General features: G+C 44.7%; 1 protein-coding gene across 4 annotated transcripts in view; it reads left to right on the plus strand.

The window, feature by feature from the left end:
* The window catches only part of PNPLA7 (patatin like domain 7, lysophospholipase), a 125,152-nt gene that overhangs the window by 10,380 nt on the left and 91,807 nt on the right, over positions 1 to 22,965 (plus strand). For all 4 annotated transcript variants that reach the window (XM_080356186.1, XM_080356188.1, XM_080356189.1 and 1 more), the window contains 9 exons: positions 1,223 to 1,303; positions 7,187 to 7,315; positions 8,636 to 8,716; positions 9,392 to 9,536; positions 10,514 to 10,606; positions 14,229 to 14,329; positions 15,625 to 15,771; positions 19,538 to 19,615; positions 21,336 to 21,541. In XM_080356186.1, coding sequence (XP_080212312.1) covers positions 1,223 to 1,303; positions 7,187 to 7,315; positions 8,636 to 8,716; positions 9,392 to 9,536; positions 10,514 to 10,606; positions 14,229 to 14,329; positions 15,625 to 15,771; positions 19,538 to 19,615; positions 21,336 to 21,541 — 1,061 coding nt within the window. The remainder of the gene's footprint in view (positions 1 to 1,222; positions 1,304 to 7,186; positions 7,316 to 8,635; positions 8,717 to 9,391; positions 9,537 to 10,513; positions 10,607 to 14,228; positions 14,330 to 15,624; positions 15,772 to 19,537; positions 19,616 to 21,335; positions 21,542 to 22,965) is intronic.

Genomic DNA, 22,965 nt, shown 5'->3' on the forward strand with positions numbered 1-22,965 from the left:
GGAACACAGGAGGTTCCACTTAAATATGAGAAGCAACTTGTTCCCGGTGAGGGTGGCAGAGCCTGGCCCAGGCTGCCCAGGGGGGTTGTGGAGTCTCCTTCTGTGCAGACATTCCAACCCGCCTGGACACCTTCCTGTGTAACCTCATCTGGGTGTTCCTGCTCCATGGGGGGATTGCACTGGATGAGCTTTCCAGGGCCCTTCAACCCCTGACATTCTGGGATTCTGTTCTTGAGATCAATCTGTTGGCATAGCATATGGGTTGGCATGAATCATGAAGCATTGATTAAACTTAGACATTGAATCACAGTGATTTAGAAAGGATTAATTCCAACCCTTCAGGACTATGATATTTATAAAGAACAAGGGTTTTTTGCTGTGGTCCCCCATGTCTTAGATGAGAGAGTGAACACAGTGCAGATCTGGCGTTCCGAAATGTCCTCCCATGCTCTAGGTGCGTAGTTATTGAGGGGGGACGGGGTGCTGGACTGCCCTTGTGTTGGAAACATTCCCTTTTGGATGGTAGCTATACAAAACAATGAGATGTACAGAGCTGGAGGGATCAAGTGCACTTCACTGCATGATATCCTGGCTGGGAGGTGGAAGATTCAGGTTCACTTTTGGTAGGCAGGGAAGAGAACCGATGGTCTGTGTTATTGGTGTTAAGCTGGTGAGCGTTAGCCTTGGTGACCCCTCCAGCTAATTTGGATTTTTATTATTTTTCCTTCTTCCTGAACTTTGAGTTTAGCTTTACCATAGGAATAGTTTCCTTATGGCTGACAAGTCAGGGATTTTGTGTTTGTATATTATTCCAAATTTGCTAATTTCTGCATATTTTTGTGTTTTGCTGTTCTTTGTTCTGCACTACCTGTTGACATGTAATCCCTCCATAGAGGGAGCTAGTTCTCAGAGTGAGGGACGCTTTTTCTTCTCTAATTGTTACACAGCAAAGACAAACAGGTTACATCTCCCCCTAGCCCAAACTGGCTTTTCATTTCTTTTAATTTATCACTTCTGGAATGGTATTTGAAAACTGTGGCTTGAATTGTCACACTACCACCAGGGCAGAGAGGAAACGAGCGTCCAAATTGTAACGGGGGACCATTTCTGGTAGGGCTGCTCAGAGTTGGAGAAGGAGAGCGGGTTGAGCTTTCTGAGATGCTCCATATATGCCAAATGTCCAGCTGTTTGCCCACGGTGATGGTCTGTCCTTCGCTTGCAGGACGGGACAGAAGTGGTGGTGAAGGAGGTGCTGGCGGGAGACAGCGTCCACAGCCTTCTCAGCATCCTCGACGTTATCACGGTGAGTTCTCATGGGTTTAGGGATTGGACTCGATGATCCTTGTGGGTCCATTCCAACTCAGGACATTCTACAGTTCTGTTCCATGAGGGAAGTCGCCTTTTGAATATTACAAGGAAAGAATCGGGATGGGAAATGTTTCTTTGACCAATTCTTTCCCTCCTCCCAGGCCTCACAGCTGTAAATGGAGCTCTGTGGTGTGTTAGTTGGTTGTGAGATGTGTGTGCTTGCTAGTGGAACACTGGCTATTTCCAAAAAGCAATAGGATCGGAATTATTCTTTTAAGGCTGGAAACCTGTGTGGTTTGTTCAAGGTCACAGAGCAGTGGGGAGCGGGACCAGCGTAGGGCCCACAAATCAGGGTTTTACACTGTTTGATTTGTTGCTTACTGAATTTATTTTCATTTAGCCTAATGAAAATAAATCTGACAGTTGTTATTATCGCAATTATACTGTGAAACCAACTGATGGGTTAATTTTTCCCTCAATGTTCGTGCCGCCGCTGGCTGTCTGAAGGCTGTGCGCTTCGACAGGGCACCGGATGAGCCGAACGCTGGCCGCTCGCATTTATTGCGCAAATTAGTGGTGTGGATTTTGTTTCGGTTGGAATTACAATACGGTTTTGCTGCCGTTGTCACAGCGCGTCTGTTTAGGAAAACCTAAATCGAATGGGGCAAACTCATTATATTCGATAATACACAAGCGCTTAAAGCGTTTGCTTGAAGGTTTTTTGGTGGCTGAGAGGATGAAGATAATCTGATCAATAAGTTGTTCATATTTGACCTTGTATCGTGTCGCTCTTGTGCTTGGCGTCTCCTTTCATTAAAGGGGAACGTTATTTTGTGTTAAGTAGTTTAATGATTCTGTAAAGTGTTCTTTGCCACTTCTAGGTGCAAGCAGACAAATATATATATTAAATTTCCATGAAGCCTGTTGAAAGTGATAAAGAGTTTTTAAGCTTGGTCACGTTTTCTTCTGTAGAAAGTCATGGCACGTGAATAATTTGGACTGTACAAGTCTAGATCTTGCTGCCAAATCCATATTAACAGCAAATGATTTAGAGGTATCCTTGCCCTTGTTACTTCCACAGGTAACTTTTCTTAATGACAGCATTATTTTCCTATATTCTTTTTCAACAAACAAGAAGAAATCCTTCTTATATAACAAGGGTTTGCGGTTGCGTGCCATTCATTTTGTGGTGTGTGTGGGGTTTTTTATTATTATTCTATTTATTTTTCTCTTTTGAGTTACACTGCTGGTAAATCAGAAAATATAAATTATTGAAAGTGTGTTCAAAGAGTTATCAGCATGCAGAAGAGTATTTAACCAGAGAGCTTGCAATTTGTTTTTAATGAAGTAACTTGTTCTAATTTATCTTTACAACTCCCACTTTCCTCCCTTGTTTCCCAGCTTTGAAGTGGTTGTGTTGTTCTCAGTTCTCGTTGTGCTCCTTACTGACTGTGGGTATAAAAGTACTAGGAAAATGGGTAAGGAAGGAGAAAGCGTTTGTCAAAACAGAGACCTCTCAGGCGCGTTCCATATTAGTCTTAGAACTTCCTGCAGATACTGTAACCTTAATTAATTTTAACACATGGATCTGACACAATGTCAAGGTTTAAGGCAAGGCAGACGCTCCCTGTTATCCCCTCACTTCCCGCCACCCCTTCCCTTTAGATTGGAAAGACGATTGGAAAGATAAGGGGAGAGGAAGAGAGACTTAGACTTCAAGTTGGAGAGTTATAAGGGCTTTACTAATGCTACTGATAAATAGAGAACACATACAAAGTGCACAAACCCGATCCAAGCGCTGGCTGTGGCGCTGCGTCACTCCGCAGCAGAGCTGGGGCTGCGGGGCTGGCGGCTCCAGCGGCTGCAGCTCCGGCCCCGGGAGTCACGGGCGGGACTGCACAGCAAACGGAACCTGGTGCAGGATGCAGCGCCTGTGGATCACAGACAGACAGACAGACAGACAGACAGGGGCCTCTCTGGATGCCGGCCGTGGGCAAAGAGAGAGTGACCCTGTGATCACCCTCTTATATAGGGGTATGACGATTATGGCATGGAGTACTTGGTCAGTTCTAGTCACCTGTTCCATCCACCCCTCCTCAAACACGCCCCCTCACAACGGAACGGGGAAAACTCATCAGTCTTTCTTGGCTACCATAGTAATAGATCTAAACACGAGCTTCTTCAGCATCCCGTTGGTCTCTATCAGCACCGCGTGCAGCATCCGAGGAAAAATATGCAGCTAAAACTCAGAAAAGTGCAGGCACCTAAAGAACTGAGCTGGAAGAAACATCACTGAAAGAGAACCGGTCTTGTTTGTAACAAAACCAGGACACATGAAGAAAGAATTTATGCAGAGAGGATTTGAGTTGTCTGAGCTGGATTTGTGGTTTCTTTGACCAATTTTGTAACACGCCATGTCTGGCCTGTCCCGTTTGCTTGACAGACGTGCAAGGAAATGGAGATTGCGGCAAGAAGCGGCAGCCTCTTGTTGTTGGATCCGAAAGAAAGATCACACGAGAGCTACCTCTATAATTCATTTTCTAATTGTTTTAATTGAAGTGCCTGCTTAGATCTACTAATTGCGAAGATACCAGCTGTGGCATAAGAAACTTGTTCTGCATTTCACTCATTCTGAGAACAGATAAACGCTGCCTTCTCAATCATTAAATGGAGAAACAAGGAGCCTTGGAATCCCCGTAGACACCAACATTTTCCTGGTGTTTTGGAACAATTCTGTATTGTGGTTAATCTGACTCTGAACTGCTATTGCCTCAAATATTAGAGGAGTCTCTGAACTGATTGTTGGTGATGCCCACACAAGGGTTTTCGGGCGCTGTTGTTCTTCCCTTGTGCAGTCGGGGCTGTTCCCTCAATGCTGAATTTTCATTCAGAGTCGAATGGGACAAATAGAGATGGTGTTTGATGCTGAGTTTGTGGTTTTACTCTTCTTTTTTCGTCCATGTGAAGATAATATTTGGAACACGATGAGCAGGTGGCGTAGTCAGAATGAGAAATAAGAGACTGGGAGGAATATCAATCAATTGGCAGTGACTGAAGGGGAAAAAATGAAAGTCTGAGGGTTAAAAGAAGATGAAAAAGCCAACCTTGGACACAGGCGAGCCTGCAGGGCTGGAGTCTGTTTAAATGGAGCAGGCAAGATAAATGAGATTATAAAGAAGGAATTGATTGCAGCAGGGACGTTGGTGTGGTACGGAGGAGGCAGGTGGGAGCAGGAGAGACACAATCCAGGCGATGAGAATAGGGAGAATATGGCAGAATTTGGGGTACAAAAAGGGAGTTGTTCCTGGTGGGAGAATGATAAGCAGATTCTAAACCAAATTCATTTGGATTTGGCCATTAGCTCTCATCTGGATTCAGCTAAAATTTCAGCTGTGACGTGCGTCACCTACAATATTTAGTCACTGCGCAGCTCTTAGAGCAAGACAGAGGTAAATAGTTATCCGTGCTGAGAACAAAAAGTTCTCTGTTGAAAAAGCCCTAATTCACTACTGATTATAACTTCGCTGTTCCTTGTGACCCCCGTGTGCCATTGGAAAATATTGTAATTTCGGTGTGGTGTTCTCCGTGAGCGGCTGGTTACGTTACATTGGAGAGAGCTGACAATTACAGGAACATTTCCTCTCCGCGTTCCAGCCCGATCAGACGTGGTGCTTTGCCCTTTCCAGAGGCGGCTGCTCGCACGCAGGGATTGCAAAAAGGAAAAATTACACACTGGAAAACTGGAGGGATGGGCTGTTCTTTGGAGAGAAAGGCGGCTGCGTCATTATCTGTTATTATCTCGAAATTGGTTTTCTGAGAGATACTCAGCACTGGTCTATCCAACTACTCCTACATTTATACGGGCCTAAAATTCCATTTGGTCCTTTGGAGGCGACTGCGAGGCTGATGGAGCCCTGGTAAAAATGAGTGTGACACCCCTGATCTATTCCCAAACAAGCACTGTTCAAAACGACCCCAAAACACTTTACTGGGTAGAGTACAGACCAGCAAATTTGCTGCTGACACCAAGTTAGGAGGGAGTGTGGAGCTCTTCTCCCAGGCAGTCAGCAACAGGACAAGGGGCCATGGGCTTCAACTCTGCCAGGGGAAACTGAGGCTGGAGATGAGAAAGCAATTCTGTGCAGAGAGAGTGGTCAGGCATTGGAATGGCTGCCCAGGGAGGTGCTGGACTCACCGGCCATGGAGGTTGTTAAACTGAGACTGGACATGGCACTTAGTACCATGATCTAGTGAATGGACTGGAGTTGGACCAAGGGTTGGACTGGATGATCTCTGAGGTCTTTCCAACCCAGTCCATTCTGTGATTCTGTGATATAAATGGGAAATACGGTGTTCATTTTGCCCTTTTGAATAACTGTTACATGACACTATTAAACACTTTTATCCCTTGTCCAACAACTAAAGTTTTAATAGATTTCTTTAATTTTTCCACTGTATATTTGGTGTGGAGTCTTTTAGGGAATACGATTGATGGCAAGTATAGTGACGTACATGCTTAAAGGCAGACTATATATACATTTTCTTTTACATTTGTGTATAAGGAGAATTCCAAATGACTTCATCATCTAAAGCCAGGCTTTAAACTGGCTTGTAAAAGAAGAACGTTGCATTTATTTTTAGGTGCAGCAAAAGCACAGGAATGTCATTTGTTAATGTCTTTACTTAATGAAAGGGACGCAAGCGAAGCGAGGACGCCCGGTAGCTTCGCGCTGTAGGTCGAAGAGATGTTTAAAATTTCACATCCCTCGGGAACTTGAAAATCAAAGCTATTAATACCATCCCTAGATTTTATAAAAAGGTCAGTGGAGTTGGTGTAATTAAGAGATTGGTTCCAATTAATTTAATTTTAGAACCTGCCTCATGGTGCCTTCCAGACCAGCAAGGCAGAGCTGTAACTATTTTTGATGGTGGAAGAAGAAACTCCATTTCTTCTTTAGTTCGTGCTCTGTGCCACAAAAGGACTCTTTTTGATCTTAAAAACACTGGATAAATCAATATTTCATGTATTAATAAATCAGCTAATGCCTTATAGACATTATTTTCAGTGTTTGCTAATGAGGCATTAAGGGTGTGTTGTCTGGAGTTTGTTATCCAAGTATTTGGCAGTAGATTTTCTTTGTTAAAATATATTCTGATTCAAGGGGGAAAGGCCTGAACTTGCCTCCCAGTGTCAGAATCTCTGTATTCGACCCACTTATAGTTTTAGCTTTCAGTGGTTTATTAATTCTTCATCTGTTCTTCAGGCAACTCAGGATGGTGTAGACCCAGTTTGTCTCAAGCAGAGAGAAGCTGTTTGGCTTTGTCATTTGCAATATTTCATTTATACATGAATATATATGAAGATACATATATATGTACCTTAGAGTGCAATAAGTCTGCTTGGTTTTTGTCTCTCTCCATTATGCATGTAATTACAATCCAATTTTGTTGTAAATTTTGCTAATTGTGTGAGGTTGTTATTGCAGCAAATGGCTTGGTCCTCAGTACAGATAATAAAACCTCTGTTCTCTGCAGCCTGGAGTAGCTGGAAGTTGAAATACTTGTGAAGCCTGGCTTGGTAATAAAACTCTAATCGAGTTGATAGACCAGCCAGTTCCCCTTAATCCAACACACTTTCCCATAGCTCTTATTTCTCTGTCTCCCTTTAATACCGGTGAAATTGCCAATGTGAATGCACCTGACCCACCACCCTCATTACAGCGCCCGCGGGTCACGGAACACAAGTTCAAGGCTTTTTGTGGCCAGGTGATGTCTGTCAATTATATACAATATCAAAGGAGGTATTTGGAAAGCGATTGGGAAGAATTGGGTTGGATAATTGGTGGATTAACCTCGTGTCTCCCAAACTTTCTCTTAGGGTCACCCTGCTCCTTCCAAAACTGTCTCAGCCCGAGCAGCCATTCCGTCCACTATATTGCGACTCCCAGCAAATGCCTTCCAAGACGTGTTCAGGAAATACCCCGAGACTCTCGTTAGAGTGGTACAGGTAAGCTCTGTCGTTAAGTAGAATTGGGGGAAGGAAAAAAGCCCACTCCAATTTCCAAGTTACACTTTGAAGTTCAGCCAGCTCATCATCCCTTTGCAGATATGGAACTGGTCAGTATAGCCTCTTTTCAAGATTTAGATGATTTTTACTGTTTCTCTTACTCTTAAGAGTCCTAAACTTAATGATGTCTGCATTAATCGTGTACAGGAAGAAAGAATTTATATATATACACACACACTGAATCAGCCTGACCTGCAGTGTGGGCTCTTTGGTCCTGGTGGTGTAGAATGTGCTGGCGTGGCTCTGCACCGTGGTTATGCACCAGCGGGGTTTCAAAATGGAAAAGACAGTCGCATATTCTGAAGAAGAGCTGCTGTACCCTCAGAAGCTGTTTGCTGATGGGTGGCGCTTTGCAAAATTCACAAAATTCAGGTTGATGTGTGAGTTTCCAGTTCGGAAGAGATTGTCGGCACCCGAGGGAAGAGCTGGGCTTTGTGTTGGTTTGACGTTCACCTCCCTGTGCTCTGCAGGAGCTTGGGCAGTTTAAGTGAGCGCTGCCAATCTGCCCCGTGTATTATGCCTCCCGTGAGTGGAGGGTGGTGCAGGGATTTGTGCATTAACGAATGGGTGTGGAGGATTTGCCCAGGGGCGCGTTGTCCCGCAGGTGTAACATCCCAATGGACACACATGGGTCATTCTGGTCTGTCATTTTGTTTTACTGTCACTTCTAAATCTTTTCGTCCTTGCGAGCTGTTTTGGTACCTGGCTAATTTATGCGTGAGACACGAACCTCCTAATACTGATGGCTGAAGAGAGCAACTCATTATACCAATTTAATTTCCTCCGTAAGAGCTGATACAAAAGCGAGGGTGGTTTAATAGCGGGAGCGAGTCACTAGGGCAGAGGAAGGTCGGTGGCAGGGATGTCTCCTGTTAGTTCAGAGTCTGTAGAGCAATAGCACAGGCTCTGTATGGGGAAGGCTGGAATAACTTTTTAATGAGAGGGAAAAGATGGAAGGAAATGATTTTATTTCAAGGTGTGTTTGTTGTTAATGTTTATAGAAAACCAAAAGTATTATTTGTTGTTTGGGAATGAGAGTTTGGATTCTTGTGCTGTCAAATGATTGTGAAGTTTGGTAAATGCCTTGAATCTATCTTTGCCTCAATATATCAACTGCTAAAAAGCAATTTCAGCTTAGGGTACAGTCTGTATTTTATAAAGTGCCTTCAGGTACTCTGGTATGTAATTATATCTAAATGCAAAAATGAGTGTGAGCGAATGCTAATTCCATTGCTACTGTTTCTCGTTTCCCATTTCTAGATCATCATGGTGAGGCTGCAGAGAGTGACGTTCCTGGCTCTGCACAACTACCTGGGGCTGACCACGGAGCTCTTCAACTGTGTAAGTCCGATGAACATTTCATCTGCTCTTCCCATGCACAGGGAGGCTTTTCTTCTTACAGAAGATTGTGAAGTGAATGTTACATATTAATTTAATAATGATGGTACTTGAGAAGTGAGGTGCTTGCTGTAACCAGCCCATGAAATCCAACCTATGCTGATACATGGGGACTTGAGGGGAGGTGGGCAAAGCTTAAATTTCAGACATTTGAAGCAATGCATCTCTTCAAACTGGTGTGCGTGCATCACCGTGATGAATTTACTTATAACGCAGCAGAATTACAGCAAATAGTCACTTGGTAAAAGTTTGTCACTTTATCAAAAACCTTAACAAGACTTCAACAACAAAACTCACAATGATATTACCCTTATGTTAGAAAGAGAGAACAAAGAGAGCTAAAGGTATCAGAAGCTGCAATTTCACCACTCCAAGGGTCTGTCGATGCAGCGATGGTCTCTGTACCTCTCTTGGTGGCGGGTGCAATGAAACTTCATTACTAGCGTCCCAAGTGAGAAGTTTTTTATACTTTAGTTCATTTGCACGTGAGATAAGAGAGATAAGACGGCTCATCTCCCTCTGCTCGCTCCTCATGCTAATTAAGGAGATTGTTCCAGAAATGCGTCGGTGGTCCCAGAACTGAGTTTAAGCTGCGTATAATTGGTTTTCCCCTCGCAGCAGAGCCAGGCCATCCCGCTCACCTCCGTGACGAATGTCACAGCCGGAGGAAGTTCCAGCAGAGCATTAAAAAGACAAGTGTCCAACATGTCTGAGGAAGATCGCACAGAGAAGTTTGAAAAGACTGGCGAAGCACTGGAAATGGGTAATGTGCCTGGAAATGGGTAGTAACAGTCCTTTGTGAGGTTCTTTGTTGTGCTATTTGTCAGAGGAATTCTGTTTTATTAGAATAATTAGGGTTTATCTTAAATCAGTTTCAGGTTTGAAGTCTTTGGGTTGTCCTTACCTTTAATAGGAAAATATTACTGTGTTGTTAATGATATCGATGGGGGAGTGGGAAAAAAGTGGCTCCTGATGTTGACTTCATAGGAGATGCCGTGAAAATTCTGCACTCTAGATACTAGCAAAACAATCACAGAATATCAGAATGGACTGGGTTGGAAAAGACCTCAGAGATCATCCAGTCCAACCCTTGGTCCAACTCCAGTCCATTCACTAGATCATGGCACTAAGTGCCATGTCCAATCTCAGTTTAAAAGCCTCCAGGGCCGGTGAGTCCAGCACCTCCCTGGGCAGCCATTCCAATGCCTGACCACTCTCTGCACAGAATTGCTTTCTGATCTCCAGCCTCAATTTCCCCTGGCAGAGTTGAAGCCCATGGCCCCCTGTCCTATTGCTGATGCCTGGGAGAAGAGCCCAATCCCCACCTGGCTAGAACTGCCCTTCAGGTAGTTCTAGAGAGTGCTGAGCTCAGCTCTAAGCCTCCTCTTCTCCAGACTAAACAAGCCCAGCTCCCTCAGCCTCTCCCCATAGGGCTTGTGTTCAAATTGCTGGATATGTGTAGGCTTGGGAGTTGAATTGTCACTATGGAAGCTGAACACAGGAAAATAAATTGCACCCCATTTTTGCATCTGAACCTGAAGATTTTTTTTTTTAATTAAATCAAAAGCGGGAAACAGGTTTAAACAGTGTTTAACATTGGTATTTCAAAACCTTTAACACAACCTTGGATGAAAAAGTTTTAAGAGTGGGTAGCGAGAGGTTCTTGCTGTCAATGAAATGGATTTTATTTAGGGAGTACCTTGTGTTCACAGTTGTGTAACTTTGGTCTCTAAATTTCAGATACACCAAAGACTCCTGGTGCAGAAAACTCTGAAAATATTTTCAAAAGAAGCCTTTCCTCACCTCCCTGCACAGGATCTGCAGAGGCTTCCAGTAAGTAGTATTTGGCCAAATTGTGGTGAAGATGTGATGTATTGAATCACATGGGGGTAGATGTGGTTTCTTAAGCACAGGGTTAGATAATCTTCCTCTTTATGTTAGATAATCACCTTGCAGCAGTGCTGCTTCCTAACTCAGCTGTCAAAAACGTATTTTCTAAAGTAACAAACAGACTATTATCTAAGAGAACATTCCCTTGCTGTCTTTATTAACAATGGGGAACGTAATTTGGCTACCGAGAGACCTGCAAATGAAGAGCTTTATTAATTGGTGTAACTGAAACAAAGTGAGTTATGATGATATGCTGTCATCTCTCATGCAGAAGATGACACGATTCTTGCTGGCTGATTGTCCCAAAGAAAACATTACATGGCTTTGTTGCTTTTAGAGGAATGTCTTTCGAGTGGGTAATAAAGGTGATTTATCATTGAATGCTCTGATGAGGCCGAGCTGTTCTGATGCCGCAGTGTTCATTCCACTGAACTTCAGCTGTCGGCGCTGTGGCATCTTCCTCTGAGCCGGCCGGGGGGGTGAACTTTGTCCAAGGTGGAGAAACAGGAACTTCTTGGGTGAATCCCAGATGGAAAGTGTCTGTCTGTCCTTAGCTAAGTGGCAAACTGCTGTCCTGAGGTGCTTGTAAGGTCGTGCTTACATACCGTGGTCATTATGGAGATATTAACAGAGAAGTTCTATAAAATTTAGTCAGTGGAATAAAGATACGCTGGGTGTGTTAGAACTTATGTTGACTATTAAATGGTTTAGGAGATAAGAACATACTCTGAGGCGATTAGCAGGGGGAGGTGGGCTGAGAGAGTGCTCAGTGTTGCTGTCAGCCCTGAGGAAAGGCTTTGAACACTTGTTGCTATCAAGTTATGTTGCTGGTGTATAGAGAACAAGCGGTTACTTCATTTGTAACAACAGAGAGCCGTTTCACTTCCTCTTTGATTTCTGCTGCGCAAACGTATGGTGTCCCAATTCTGTTTTTTTCATAACTTCAGTGTTGTGTTGAGTCCAGAGGGATGGATATGGCAGAGAAGCAGCATTCTGGCTAGTGATACACAGATCATCTTTCTGAACCAGAACAAGGGAAAACACTGAGCGGACCTATGCAAGACATGGCTTTATTTTCATACCTGTTGGGTTGGTTTACACTGTGCTTTGTAAAATGTACCAGCAGACTTGGTTCAGTGCTGTATTAAGCAGTTTGACGCTGAACACAGCCATTTTACCTCAGGGGAACAGTAGTTTGAGACCTGCCCATGCAGGTAGAGCCCATGTGTGCTCTTAGAAGCTTTGGCGTGGAAGGATCCCTGCATGCTTAACAGCGAATATGTCAGCTTGTCCTTCCTTTCTCCTTTAGTGTGTTGTAAGAATGATGGCAGGGTACACAGAGCTTAGTGGAGAGAGAAAATTAATTTTTACTGACAGAAGGAGCATGTCTAATTGGGTAATTATGATTTGCCTCGGTTAACAGAGCAGGTTTCTGTTCACTGCACTGAGGTTAGTGTCTCTGTTTAGCTTGCACGGAAAGTATTTTGATGTCTGCAATGAGAAGATCAAGATACTGCTTCAGATTCTATTCCCCTACCTTCCTGTGCATTCAGACTCCGCGGGAATATTGATTATGATGAATACTGATTCGGAGAAAAGAGGAGTGTCTGTTATTAGTGTCACACAGGTGCTGTTATCTCAGCATCTCTTCGATTTGCTTGAGCTAACAAAAAACTGCTGGAAATGACTTTGCTCCTGGGGTTGGGATGTAATTTGTTCTGGTTTTTTGTAGTTTTTCTGGTTTTTGTGTAGTTATCTAACTTGAAACACAGCAGTTCTATAGATGGGGCAATACGATCCCGCCAGCTTTGACTAGTCTGCTTTTTAGGTACACTAACCCTTTTTGTGGCAAAAGATGTAATTAAGTCATGTGGAGCATCTGGGCTGGTGTACAGAAGAATTAGATGAACAACATAAAGCAACGGGATCTTTTGTAGGTGTTAACTTCATCAGTTTGATTGTTCCTGGAAGTAAGCATTCCCAACTTAATTTTATAAGGTTAAACAGCAGTTAGATTTTATTGGTTTGCTGTTTGGGGTTTTTTTGTTAAGAGTGAAGAGAAGCTGCTTTTCCCATTTCAAAAGTGAAGCCACGACCCTGCAGCACATCCGCGGGAGCTTCAAGGAGCGGCGTGGAAGGGCAGCGGCCGCTGGGACATGCTGGGTGTTGTTTTTGCAGCGGGTGGGATCCCGACAGCGTGTACAGCGAGCGGCCGCGTTCCCTCCCGCGTTCCCGCTGCCGTCTGTGCCTTTGACTCAACGGTTCCAGTTCAAGCGTGTTCTGCTGCAACAAGGTGCTTTAATTAATCACCGTGTGGGAGTTTATATCTACGGCTGAGTCGAAGACTTCTGCTCTGAATAGGAGTCTAGGAAACATAAGCTTGCACTGTTAGAGTGCCTCCTCTTTCGCCTCTGATTTCGTTTTTAAATGCACAGCTATGCAGAGGATGCTTTTCCTGCCTACGTGCCCGTTATCTGATTCTTGAGGTTTAACCTGAGAAGTGCGTGTTTGGATTTAAAATGCACTTGGTGTATTGGGGCTCGGTAATGATGCTGACAGTGTGATCTGTGGGGCAGGATAATTGACAGGTAGTCAAACCAGCCCATATGGAGTCCCATGCTGCTATTTCCACCATCTCAGCTTTTTTTATTTATAACTAAATTAGGGTCTAATGTTGCAGTGTGCGTGAAATTCACTTAGTAGCATCAACAGTACTTTATTTTTCTTTTTTTTGGTCTTATGATTAATAAGTTTTGCTGATGACAATCTTTGGGTAAACTTGTTGGGCTTCTTTAGACTGCATCTGGAATATTGTGTCCAGTTATGGCCCCTCAGTTCCAGCAGGACAGGGAACTGCTGGAGAGAGTCCAGCGCAGCCACCAAGATGCTGCAGGGAGTGGAGCATCTCCCGTGTGAGGAAAGGCTGAGGGAGCTGGGGCTCTGGAGCTGGACAAGAGGACACTGAGGGGGGACTCATTCCTGGGGATCAATATGGAAAGGGGCAGTGTCAGGAGGATGGAGCCAGGCTCTGCTGGTGACAACCAGTGACAGGACAAGGGGTAATGGGTGCAAACTGGAACACAGGAGGTTCCACTTAAATATGAGAAGCAACTTGTTCCTGGTGAGGGTGGCAGAGCCTGGCCCAGGCTGCCCAGGGGGTTGTGGAGCTCTGAGGAGCAGAGAAGGAGCTCTGCAGACATTCCAACCCACCTGGACACCTTCCTGTGTAACCTCATCTGGGTGTTCCTGCTCCATGGGGGGATTGGACAAACCTTTTGTGTTCCAGTTTGAACCCATTACCCCTTGTCCTATCATTGGTTGTCACCGAGAAGAGCCTGGCTCCATCCTCCTGACATATTGGGGCATATTGCATACGTGAGAAGCTTTAAAGTACCCATCAGATCTTCCAGGTCAAAAGGGAATAAATAAGAATTTGAGGATGCCACATTCTGTTTTATCCTCGGCTTCAGAAACAAAGAAAGTTGCTGGACTTTGTGTACTATCTGCTATTGCTGAGACACTGGAATAAAGGAGGTACTTAAAAAACCTTTTCTATTGCTTGCAGCTAGTTCCAGCGGTGCCAAGTCAGACATGGATATGGCGTACGAGCGAGCCAGGGTGCACTTCAGCACCGAGGACGTTGTCAGCAGCCCTGCCACTGGCAAGGTGGGTCTGGCCAGCGCGCTTCTTGCCTTGTGCTTCCTTACCCATTGTGTTCCTTGAGTAACAGAAACATTTTCTCCCTTACTCCAGATACGTGCCCATGCGTGTGTTCATCTCTCTACAAACTCTGGTGTTTGGTGCTTTTGGAATGGTGTGTTTGTTGTTTCACTAGAGTGACTCTTTAGGTGTTTTAGTGAAGAACCTGCGGAGGTTCTCTTGGCAAGTAGTGGCGAAGCACCACTGCAGCTGCTTGGTTTTGGGGATATTACATCTGAGTCATGAAAAGGATTATTTGGAAAGGTGGATTTGAAGTACTAGAGCGAGTGCAGAGGAGGGAACGGAGCTGGTGAGGGGCTGGAGCACAAGTGTGATGGGAGCGGCTGAGGGACCTGGGGGTTCAGCTGGAGAACAGGAGCCGAGGGGAGACCTTCTGATCTCTGAACTGCCTGAAAGGAGCTTGGAGCCAGGGGGGTCGGGCTCTGCTCCCCAGGAACAAGCGCCAGGAGCAGAGGAAACGGCCTCAAGTTGCGCCAGGGGAGGTTGAGGTTGGATCTGGGGAACAATTTCTTCCCCAAAGGGCTGTGAGGCATTGGAACAGGCTGCCCAGGGCAGTGCTGGAGTCACCAGCCCTGGAGGGGTTTAAAAGGCATTTAGATGAGGTTCTCAGGGGCATGGTTTAGTGCTACAGTTAGGTTATGGTTGGACTTAATGATCCTGAGGGTCTCTTCTAACCAAGATGATTCTCTGATTGTTGAACCACCATTTGTGAGAACTACTTTGCAGCAAGTAGTTTTAATTCAAAACCTGTGAACTTCCTGTGGGTTTTCAACCATGATTTATGAATCTGTTTTCTTTCTGTGACCTGCGTTTTACAAAGACTAACCTGGAAGTGAAGAGCACAAAACCGCTCTTGAATTGTAAAACCACAAACCAAAATCTGAAGAGAAACTGTGTCTTGGTGTGACCTTCACGGACATTTTCTCTTTTCTTCCATCTTTGTATATGGTGTTGATCAAGTTTTACTTCCTTCAAGCTGGCAGCTGCCCAGTTTGCGAAAAGTCTCTTATTCTTCCCTTTTGCGGGCTGTGATGAGTAACCTTGTTTGACTGGAGTGTCAAACCTTGCAGAAAAATACATGGATAATGAAGTCAGCAAGCTGTTGCTTTTTTGGAAACCCAGCTTTTTTCTTTATCAGGCCACCAGTTGTGGGTAGAGAACATATGATACGGCAAGTTTTTCTGGGTAGGTGCCAGTTATAGCATCTAAACCAATACTTGTTGTGTATCTGCTCTTTGCAGTCAATACTGAAGAAGACGGTGACGGTGACAGAAACTCCTTCAGCAGTTGTCTATTACAGCGCTGCGCAAGATTCCTCTAATAACAAACATATTGATGCCATTGTCGAAGCAGCAAAAAAAGACTTCTCAACCTTGATGAAACTTGATGTAAGTTATTGCAGGAAAAAATGGCTTTATTTTTGCTTTTAATCTCATTCCACCAGGCACTAAAAAGTAAATTGCCTCCCTAGTAGGCTGTATGCTAGCTGAATGTTTTATTCTCTAGTCTGTTGAAGTTATTAGCAGGACTGAATAAATCAGAATTATTCTGCCATTGGAAAAGACTGAAATGCACTGCAGGAATCTTTTCTCACTGTGTACAGATTTATCCATGTGAGATGTAAACATGGAATTGCTGCCACTGTGTAATTTCATACTCTCACATACTGTGTGAAGAAGCTACATAAAGGCGTTCAGGTGGCTGCCGAATGTATTAATCCTGTTGGCATCGCATGCGAGTGCCTTGTTTTGATGTTTTTGGGGCTGAATCTCTGCTTTTGGCCGTTGTGGGTGCATTTCCCAGCTGTGCCCGAGGGAAACGCTCGGTGCCCTCGCAGTCATCACCGCGCTCAGCCCTCGCTTCTCAATGGAAATGTTTGTTTTCGTGGTTTCTGTGGCTCCAGCTGCGTTTCATTGTGGAGGTGCAGCTGTTAACACAGCTAATCGGACAATTTGAGAAAATTGTGCATCTGCCCAGCCGAGTCACAGACGTCCCAGTTTATCAGAGCGCGCGGCTGCTGCCGCGGCCTGGCCCTGCAGGCCCCTCCGCTGTACGAGGCCTCACCGAGCAACCCTGAGCAGAACGTCAAAAGATTTTACTTTTGGGTTTTAACATACCCTGCTGCCTTGCAGATTATTCCCCTTGCAACTTGCAAACTCGGTGGTGACCTTTCAGAAGTGAAACTGGAGGCAGAAGCTCCGCATTGGCGCTGATGTGAGCGAGAGGCATAGGGCTGGCTGATGCTCTGCAGGAGACTTTGCGGTCTTCTTACCTTCATTTTCATTATTTTCAGGCGTTTATATGCTCGTGGAATGTTATTAGACTATTTTAGAAGAAATTCTTGTTACAGATGGAGTAAAGTCAGACTAAGTACTTTGTTCTGCTGTGTTAAGCCTTCTGTCCTTGACAGGACAGGCCTCAGGTGCCGCTTGTGACAACAGTTTATATCCAATATACAGCTGATGGTTTTCTATTTTAGACCAGTGGAATCATGAGCAAAAATTCCAAGATCACTAAACTACTGATTACAGCACTTAAAAAATAATCTAGAATTAAATTCTCATGAAGTAACATGCAAACAGATTACTGTTCCAGTGAACTTTCGCCCTGTTCTTAAAATGCAGCATCTAATAGGCAGTGTTTTTAACTTGAAAATCTAAATAACAACGAAATAAGGTAGGGTTGTGAAACTTTATTGGGGCAACTCAGCTTTTCACAAGTGAATAGGAATTTGATGGAATGTCGCCAAACGCTACAAATCTCTTTTAAAGGTTGCCGTTAGTTTTTTCTATGCAGAATAGCAGAAGTTGATTCTTCTATAGGCGATGGAAGGAAAATCTCTTTGTGTTAAACTGTGTTCAATACGACTTATATCAAGGAAGAAAATGAATTCTGGACGCTCTTCTCTTAAAATATTAGCTCAGGTCTCTTATTTCTTAGCTGGCCAGAGGCATTTTAAGGTGTCATTTTTCAGAGCAGCCAATCAGTGTGAATAAAATCAAGATGTTTTGATGACAGGTGGTGATGTTTTGGTTGTTTCAAGGGTTTTCAATGTAAGAGAGAGAGGAGGGGATAATTTACTCTAGGGGAGAGGCAGTGTTATTTCAAATGACCCTTAGGTGTCTGACTTCAGAATTAATCTTTTCGTTTTCTTTTATTCTAAATAACTTGAATTCCTGGAGTCTTTGTCACAAATGTTTTTCAATCTCGTGCAACTTTTACATGTTCACAGCTTTATCTGCAGTTATGATATGAGAGTTAAACAGTTGCAGGGCGGATCTTCCGCCTGAGTTGTGAGGGAATTGAGTTGCTTTGACAAGATAATTATGTGTCTGTCTCACTTAATTACTGCTTTTGTTTATTGTTTATAAGTGGTTTGTGCTTTCACTTCTGCATCATAAACCTCTGCTGATTTATTCTCTATTATAGTCACGCAAAGAAAGAAACTTGCTGGGAAATGGATTTTATTGTGTCGGTGACTTTGCCAAGCAAAGTTAATTAGCTCCAACCCTGTAACTACCCAATGCTGAACTGGGGTTTGCTGGTCTTGCCCGTTCAAGAGAGAAGATACCAGGCGGGATGGATCTTGTCTGTGATCTCCTTTGTCAACTCTTTTGTTGCTTTATCAGGGCGGTAATAGCACAGAAAATGAGGATTTCAAGGGCTGCTTGGATGTCATTCCGGCTCTTTTCATGCCCAAGGCAGAATCAAATATCGCTAAGTCATTTCTGGCAGGTTTTTGCCTGAGCTGTTCTTGAAGATCTCCAACGAGGCCTGCGCAGCTTTGTGATCTATTCCAATACTCGAGTAGTCTCAGACACAAAGAAAATCTTTGCAATGATTTTTGTTAGAGCTACTGCAGCCAAAAAAAGCCATTGATAAGTAGAGCTCATTAGGGAGCTCGTATTCCCTTACTGTGCGATACTTTCCTAGTTAGAACTTCGTCTTTAACTATAGGTAATGCTATACAACCATTAAAGTATAAATACGGAAAAAACATCATAGAAATTAGTTGAGTTGATATTGCTGAACTGAAATATTTTGACAGGTGCTTGTCAGGTTCTCTGCATTGGATATGTTCCCATGAAGCAGATCGGTTTCAATAAATTTTTGATGAAAATCTGTTCTTTTTATCAGCTGTAAGTGTAAAGAATAATTCCCATTATTTCACTAGCCCTGTTGGTTTTTTTTTCAACTGAAAATGAAAAGAGAAAAACCCGGCGTAACGATTACAGCGGTAAAATGTTTCCATCTCTGCTGTGTTGTTTTCCTGCTGCAATAAGGTCAATGCCTACGGGCAGGTTGTGCTGAATTGTATCTTGCTGTGCCCGCAGCTCCTGGATTTTGGGGGTTTTACCTCTGTGGCAAAGTACTGGGCCGAGCAGGGTCCTGGCAGAGATGTGCCCATTTGGGTGATGGTAATAAAACGTTGAGCTTTAAGACTTGCGCGTTTAGGTGAAAGTTTTGCTGAAGCAACGGTGACCTGAAGCGTTGGGGTTTGAGAGACTGACCGCACGTGGGGCAACAAATGGTCTGGGTGGTTCTTTGAGATGAAAGAAGATCCTCTCCGTGCCTGGTGTTTTTGTGTGTTCCACACTCAGTGATGGTGGTGACCAGCTCAGGAGCTGGGAAGGAATCGAAAGGAGGCACCGAACCAGCTCAGCCGCTTGCATGGGCAAGGGTTTGAGGTCGAGACCAAACCGGAAGCGGATTTTTGGAAAGACCCTCCCTCCGGTGTGCTCTTCAGTTGGGAGGAAGATCCCCCCTCTCCCGTGCAATCCACATGTGCAGGCACGTGAGAATTCATCTATTTGGGGAAGCTTTTGGTCTGCAGTGCCTATGAAAATCTGCTACACGTGCACAGCAGAACTGAGCTGTGTGAGTGGGAAGGGCTCTGACGGAACAAGCGTTAGATTGTCTTGTCCAGTTCCTCGGTGATGTAGAGTCTCCTCTGGTTTCACCTTCCTTTGAAAATAGCTTCATATTTCATTATTTTCAGGGCAGCTGGTATAGATGTCTTTTCATTATAGACCCTTAAAAGAGTCTGGGGGCAAAACTGACTAATATAAAATCCTTACATTCCTCACATTCTTCCATCTTTACCTGTGTACAGGCAAGAAAACTGTACATGTCAACTCTTTCTTCCTTCCCCAGGATCCTTCGCTGCTGAACGGCAGAGTGACGCTGCACCAGGTGATGGCCGGGACTGTGCTGTCCAGACAAGGAGACCAGGTGAGCGCACAGGGGCAACCTGAGTCTGGCTCAGCCTTTCCTCCCACCGGAGCGTATTTGTACACATTGGTGGTGATAAACAAAAAACCCTCCCCATCAGCCCCTCCTGAGTCTCCTTTTATTGAGGTGAAACAATCCCAGCTCCCAACCTTTCTGCACATGCACCATTTCAGCTCTTATGTACCTCCGTGGGAGGGATGGAATATGGTGACTCCATGCAGAGGGATGGAAATCAGCAAATTTGCTGCTGACACCAAGTTGGGAGGGAGTGTGGACCTGCTGGAAGGCAGGAGGGCTCTGCAGAGGGATCTGGATAGACTGCAAAAATGGGCTGATTCCAATGGAATGAAGTTCAACAAGGCCAAGTGCCGGGTCCTGCACTTTGGCCACAACAACCCCCTGCAGCGCTCCAGGCTGGGCACAGAGCGGCTGGAGAGCAGTCAGACAGAAAGGGACCTGGGGGGACTAATGGACAGGAAGCTCAACATGAGCCACCAGTGTGCCCAGGTGGCCAAGAAGGCCAATGGTGTCCTGTCCTGTATCCAAACCAGCGTGGTCGGCAGGACAAGGGCAGTGATCCTTCCCCTGTGCTCTGCATTGGGGAGGCCACACCTGCAGTATTGTGTTCAGTTCTGGGCCCTCAGCTCAGGAAAGAGATTGAAGTGCTGGAGGGTCCAGAGAAGAGCAACAAGACTGGGGAAGGGATTGAACACAAGCCCTATGGGGAGAGGCTGAGGGAGCTGGGCTTGTTTAGTCTGGAGAAGAGGAGGCTCAGAGCTGAGCTCAGCACTCTCTAGAACTACCTGAAGGGCAGTTCTAACCAGGGGGGGATTGGGCTCTTCTCCCAGGCATCAGCAATAGGACAAGGGGCCATGGGCTTCAACTCTGCCAGGGGAAATTGAGGCTGGAGATCAGAAAGCAATTCTGTGCAGAGAGAGTGGTGAGGCATTGGAATGGCTGCCCAGGGAGGTGCTGGACTCACCGGCCCTGGAGGTTTTGAAACTGAGACTGGACATGGCACTTAGTGCCATGATCTAGTGAATGGACTGGAGTTGGACCAAGGGTTGGACTTGATGATCTCTGAGGGCTTTTCCAACCCAGTCCATTCTGTGATTCTGTAATATTGTACCCGCATCCTTCCCAAGCAGCTCTGGACACCGGGCAGCCCTTTTCACGCCCTGCACTGCAGGTTTTCAGTGATGTCACTCAGCTGCAGCAAAGTTGGTTGGGTTTTTTTTCACCCCTGTAAAATAGAAATCCAGTGTTATTTGTTTATAGCAATGTGTGTTTAGGATATAATGAGATTCATTTGTAATAATACTGTGTAAATAGACAAGCTTATGCAAAGTGCATGAGGGGCAGCTCCAGTTACGATGCTGCTGTTCTCTGCTGAACTGCAATGTACCTCCTTATGCTGCTGTGATTACCCCCTTATCTCCATCACAATTCTGTTGTAATTTCTTGCGATCTTACAGATGCAGCCTTCATTTTTCATAACCACACAAAGAGAAGCATGCTTTTCAATATTGTGGCTCCTTAGTTTTAAATATTCATAACCTGCTTTTAATAATTCACTGTTATGCCTTGTTTTATCACCTAATTGTTCAAAAACTATAGGGAGCTTTCTGGAAAACAGATTGGTCATGATAGTGCAGTCACTGCCATAATTGCTTTTAAAATCTTTGGGGGGTTTATTGAGCTCTTTTTCCATTTTCTCCAGGATGTTAATATTTGCTTTGTGGTCTCGGGGATGCTTCATGTGTACCAGAGGAAAATAGACTCGGAGGAGGACACCTGCCTCTTCGTCACCCACCCCGGGGAGCTCGTTGGGCAGCTCGCAGTCCTGACCGGGGAACCGCTGATTTTCACCATCAAGGCCAATCGAGACTGCAGCTTCCTCTCTATTTCCAAGTCCCATTTCTATGAGTGAGTTCTGCCATGAAAACATATTGATTTTTTAATTTATTTTTTAACTTTTTATGGCCCTTTTGAACAAAGGGGAGTGGTGGATATGTGTGTGGCATAGTCCTGCTACAGTACATCTTCATACATGCACACACACACACACACGTATATATATATATATATATATATATATATATATACATATATCTATCTTATACAGGCATTATAAGTGCCCAGATGAGCTCTGACCCCTCTATGAGATGGTTTTATCTCCAGCAAGATGTAATGCAGGGAACATTTTAATACTAAATGGTGATGCGTCCTTCGTTCCAGATTTATAGAGCGCCTAACCCGATGGGGTGTAATTCATGACCTGAGACTCAATATTCTTCATAATCCAAATAAGAAAGTCTGGCCAGAGCCTGTGCTTTGCTGGGTTAAGAGCTTCTTTGCCAGGCCCTTTCTTTTGGATTTGTTGTCTCTTTTAGCTGGGGAGCCACCCCAGTTGCTTCCAAATGCGGCCCAGGCTGTTGCATGTGCTGTGAACCATCGGTCCTGGGGTAGCTGTAGGTTTTCAGTGCTCACCAACAGAACAGGACAAAGATCAGTGTCCCTGTGACAGGTTCCTCTCTTGACCTGGCAAGTAGTTTGTGACTTAGTGCTCGAAGGGGACTATAGGTGTTTCTTAATTAAAAACCCAATGTAACTGTGGTTAGCCTCGTTCTTCAACATAAATGAGTAATGCTCTTGATGTATTCCACGATCCTGTTAAGACTGACTATTATTCACGCACATTGTTTGTGCCAAGTACCTCTCTTGGATTTTCTAAACTCCTTTTCAGCTTCTGCTTGAATGTGCCGTCAGTCCTGTGTTACGTGTGGGATCACAGAATCACAGGGTCCCAGAGTGTCAGGGGTTGGAAGGGCCCTGGAAAGCTCATCCAGTGCAATCCCCCCATGGAGCAGGAACACCCAGATGAGGTTACACAGGAAGGTGTCCAGGCGGGTTGGAATGTCTGCACAGAAGGAGACTCCACAACCCCCCTGGGCAGCCTGGGCCAGGCTCTGACACCCTCACCGGGAACAAGTTTCTTCTCAAATTTAAGTGGAACCCCAGGCACAGGGCTGTGTGCTGTAGAAGCAAATGGGCTGTTCTCCTCTTCATTAGCTGGGTTCGTGCAGGTCTGCACGGTGGATGTTGACTCTCCGACCTAATTTCTGATCGATGCTCCCCACTTGTGCCGTTCCATTTAGTATCGGATCTATTTCTTCTAAGCTGCTTTTCCCTTCTTTCTTCTAAGATTGTTTTCCTGCTTGTTTCTGACTTGTAATTTCATTATGTTGTCTCAGCCAACCAGTCAGATTCCACATTTTCCTCTTTGTTGTGTGTGCGTTTTGGTTTGTTTGGGTTTGGTTTTTTTTGTGATATTCAATCCTGGTTTAACT

The sequence above is a fragment of the Nesoenas mayeri genome (assembly GCF_963082525.1).
Source record: "Nesoenas mayeri genome assembly, chromosome: 18".
In the NCBI taxonomy this organism is placed as follows: Eukaryota; Metazoa; Chordata; class Aves; order Columbiformes; family Columbidae; genus Nesoenas; species Nesoenas mayeri.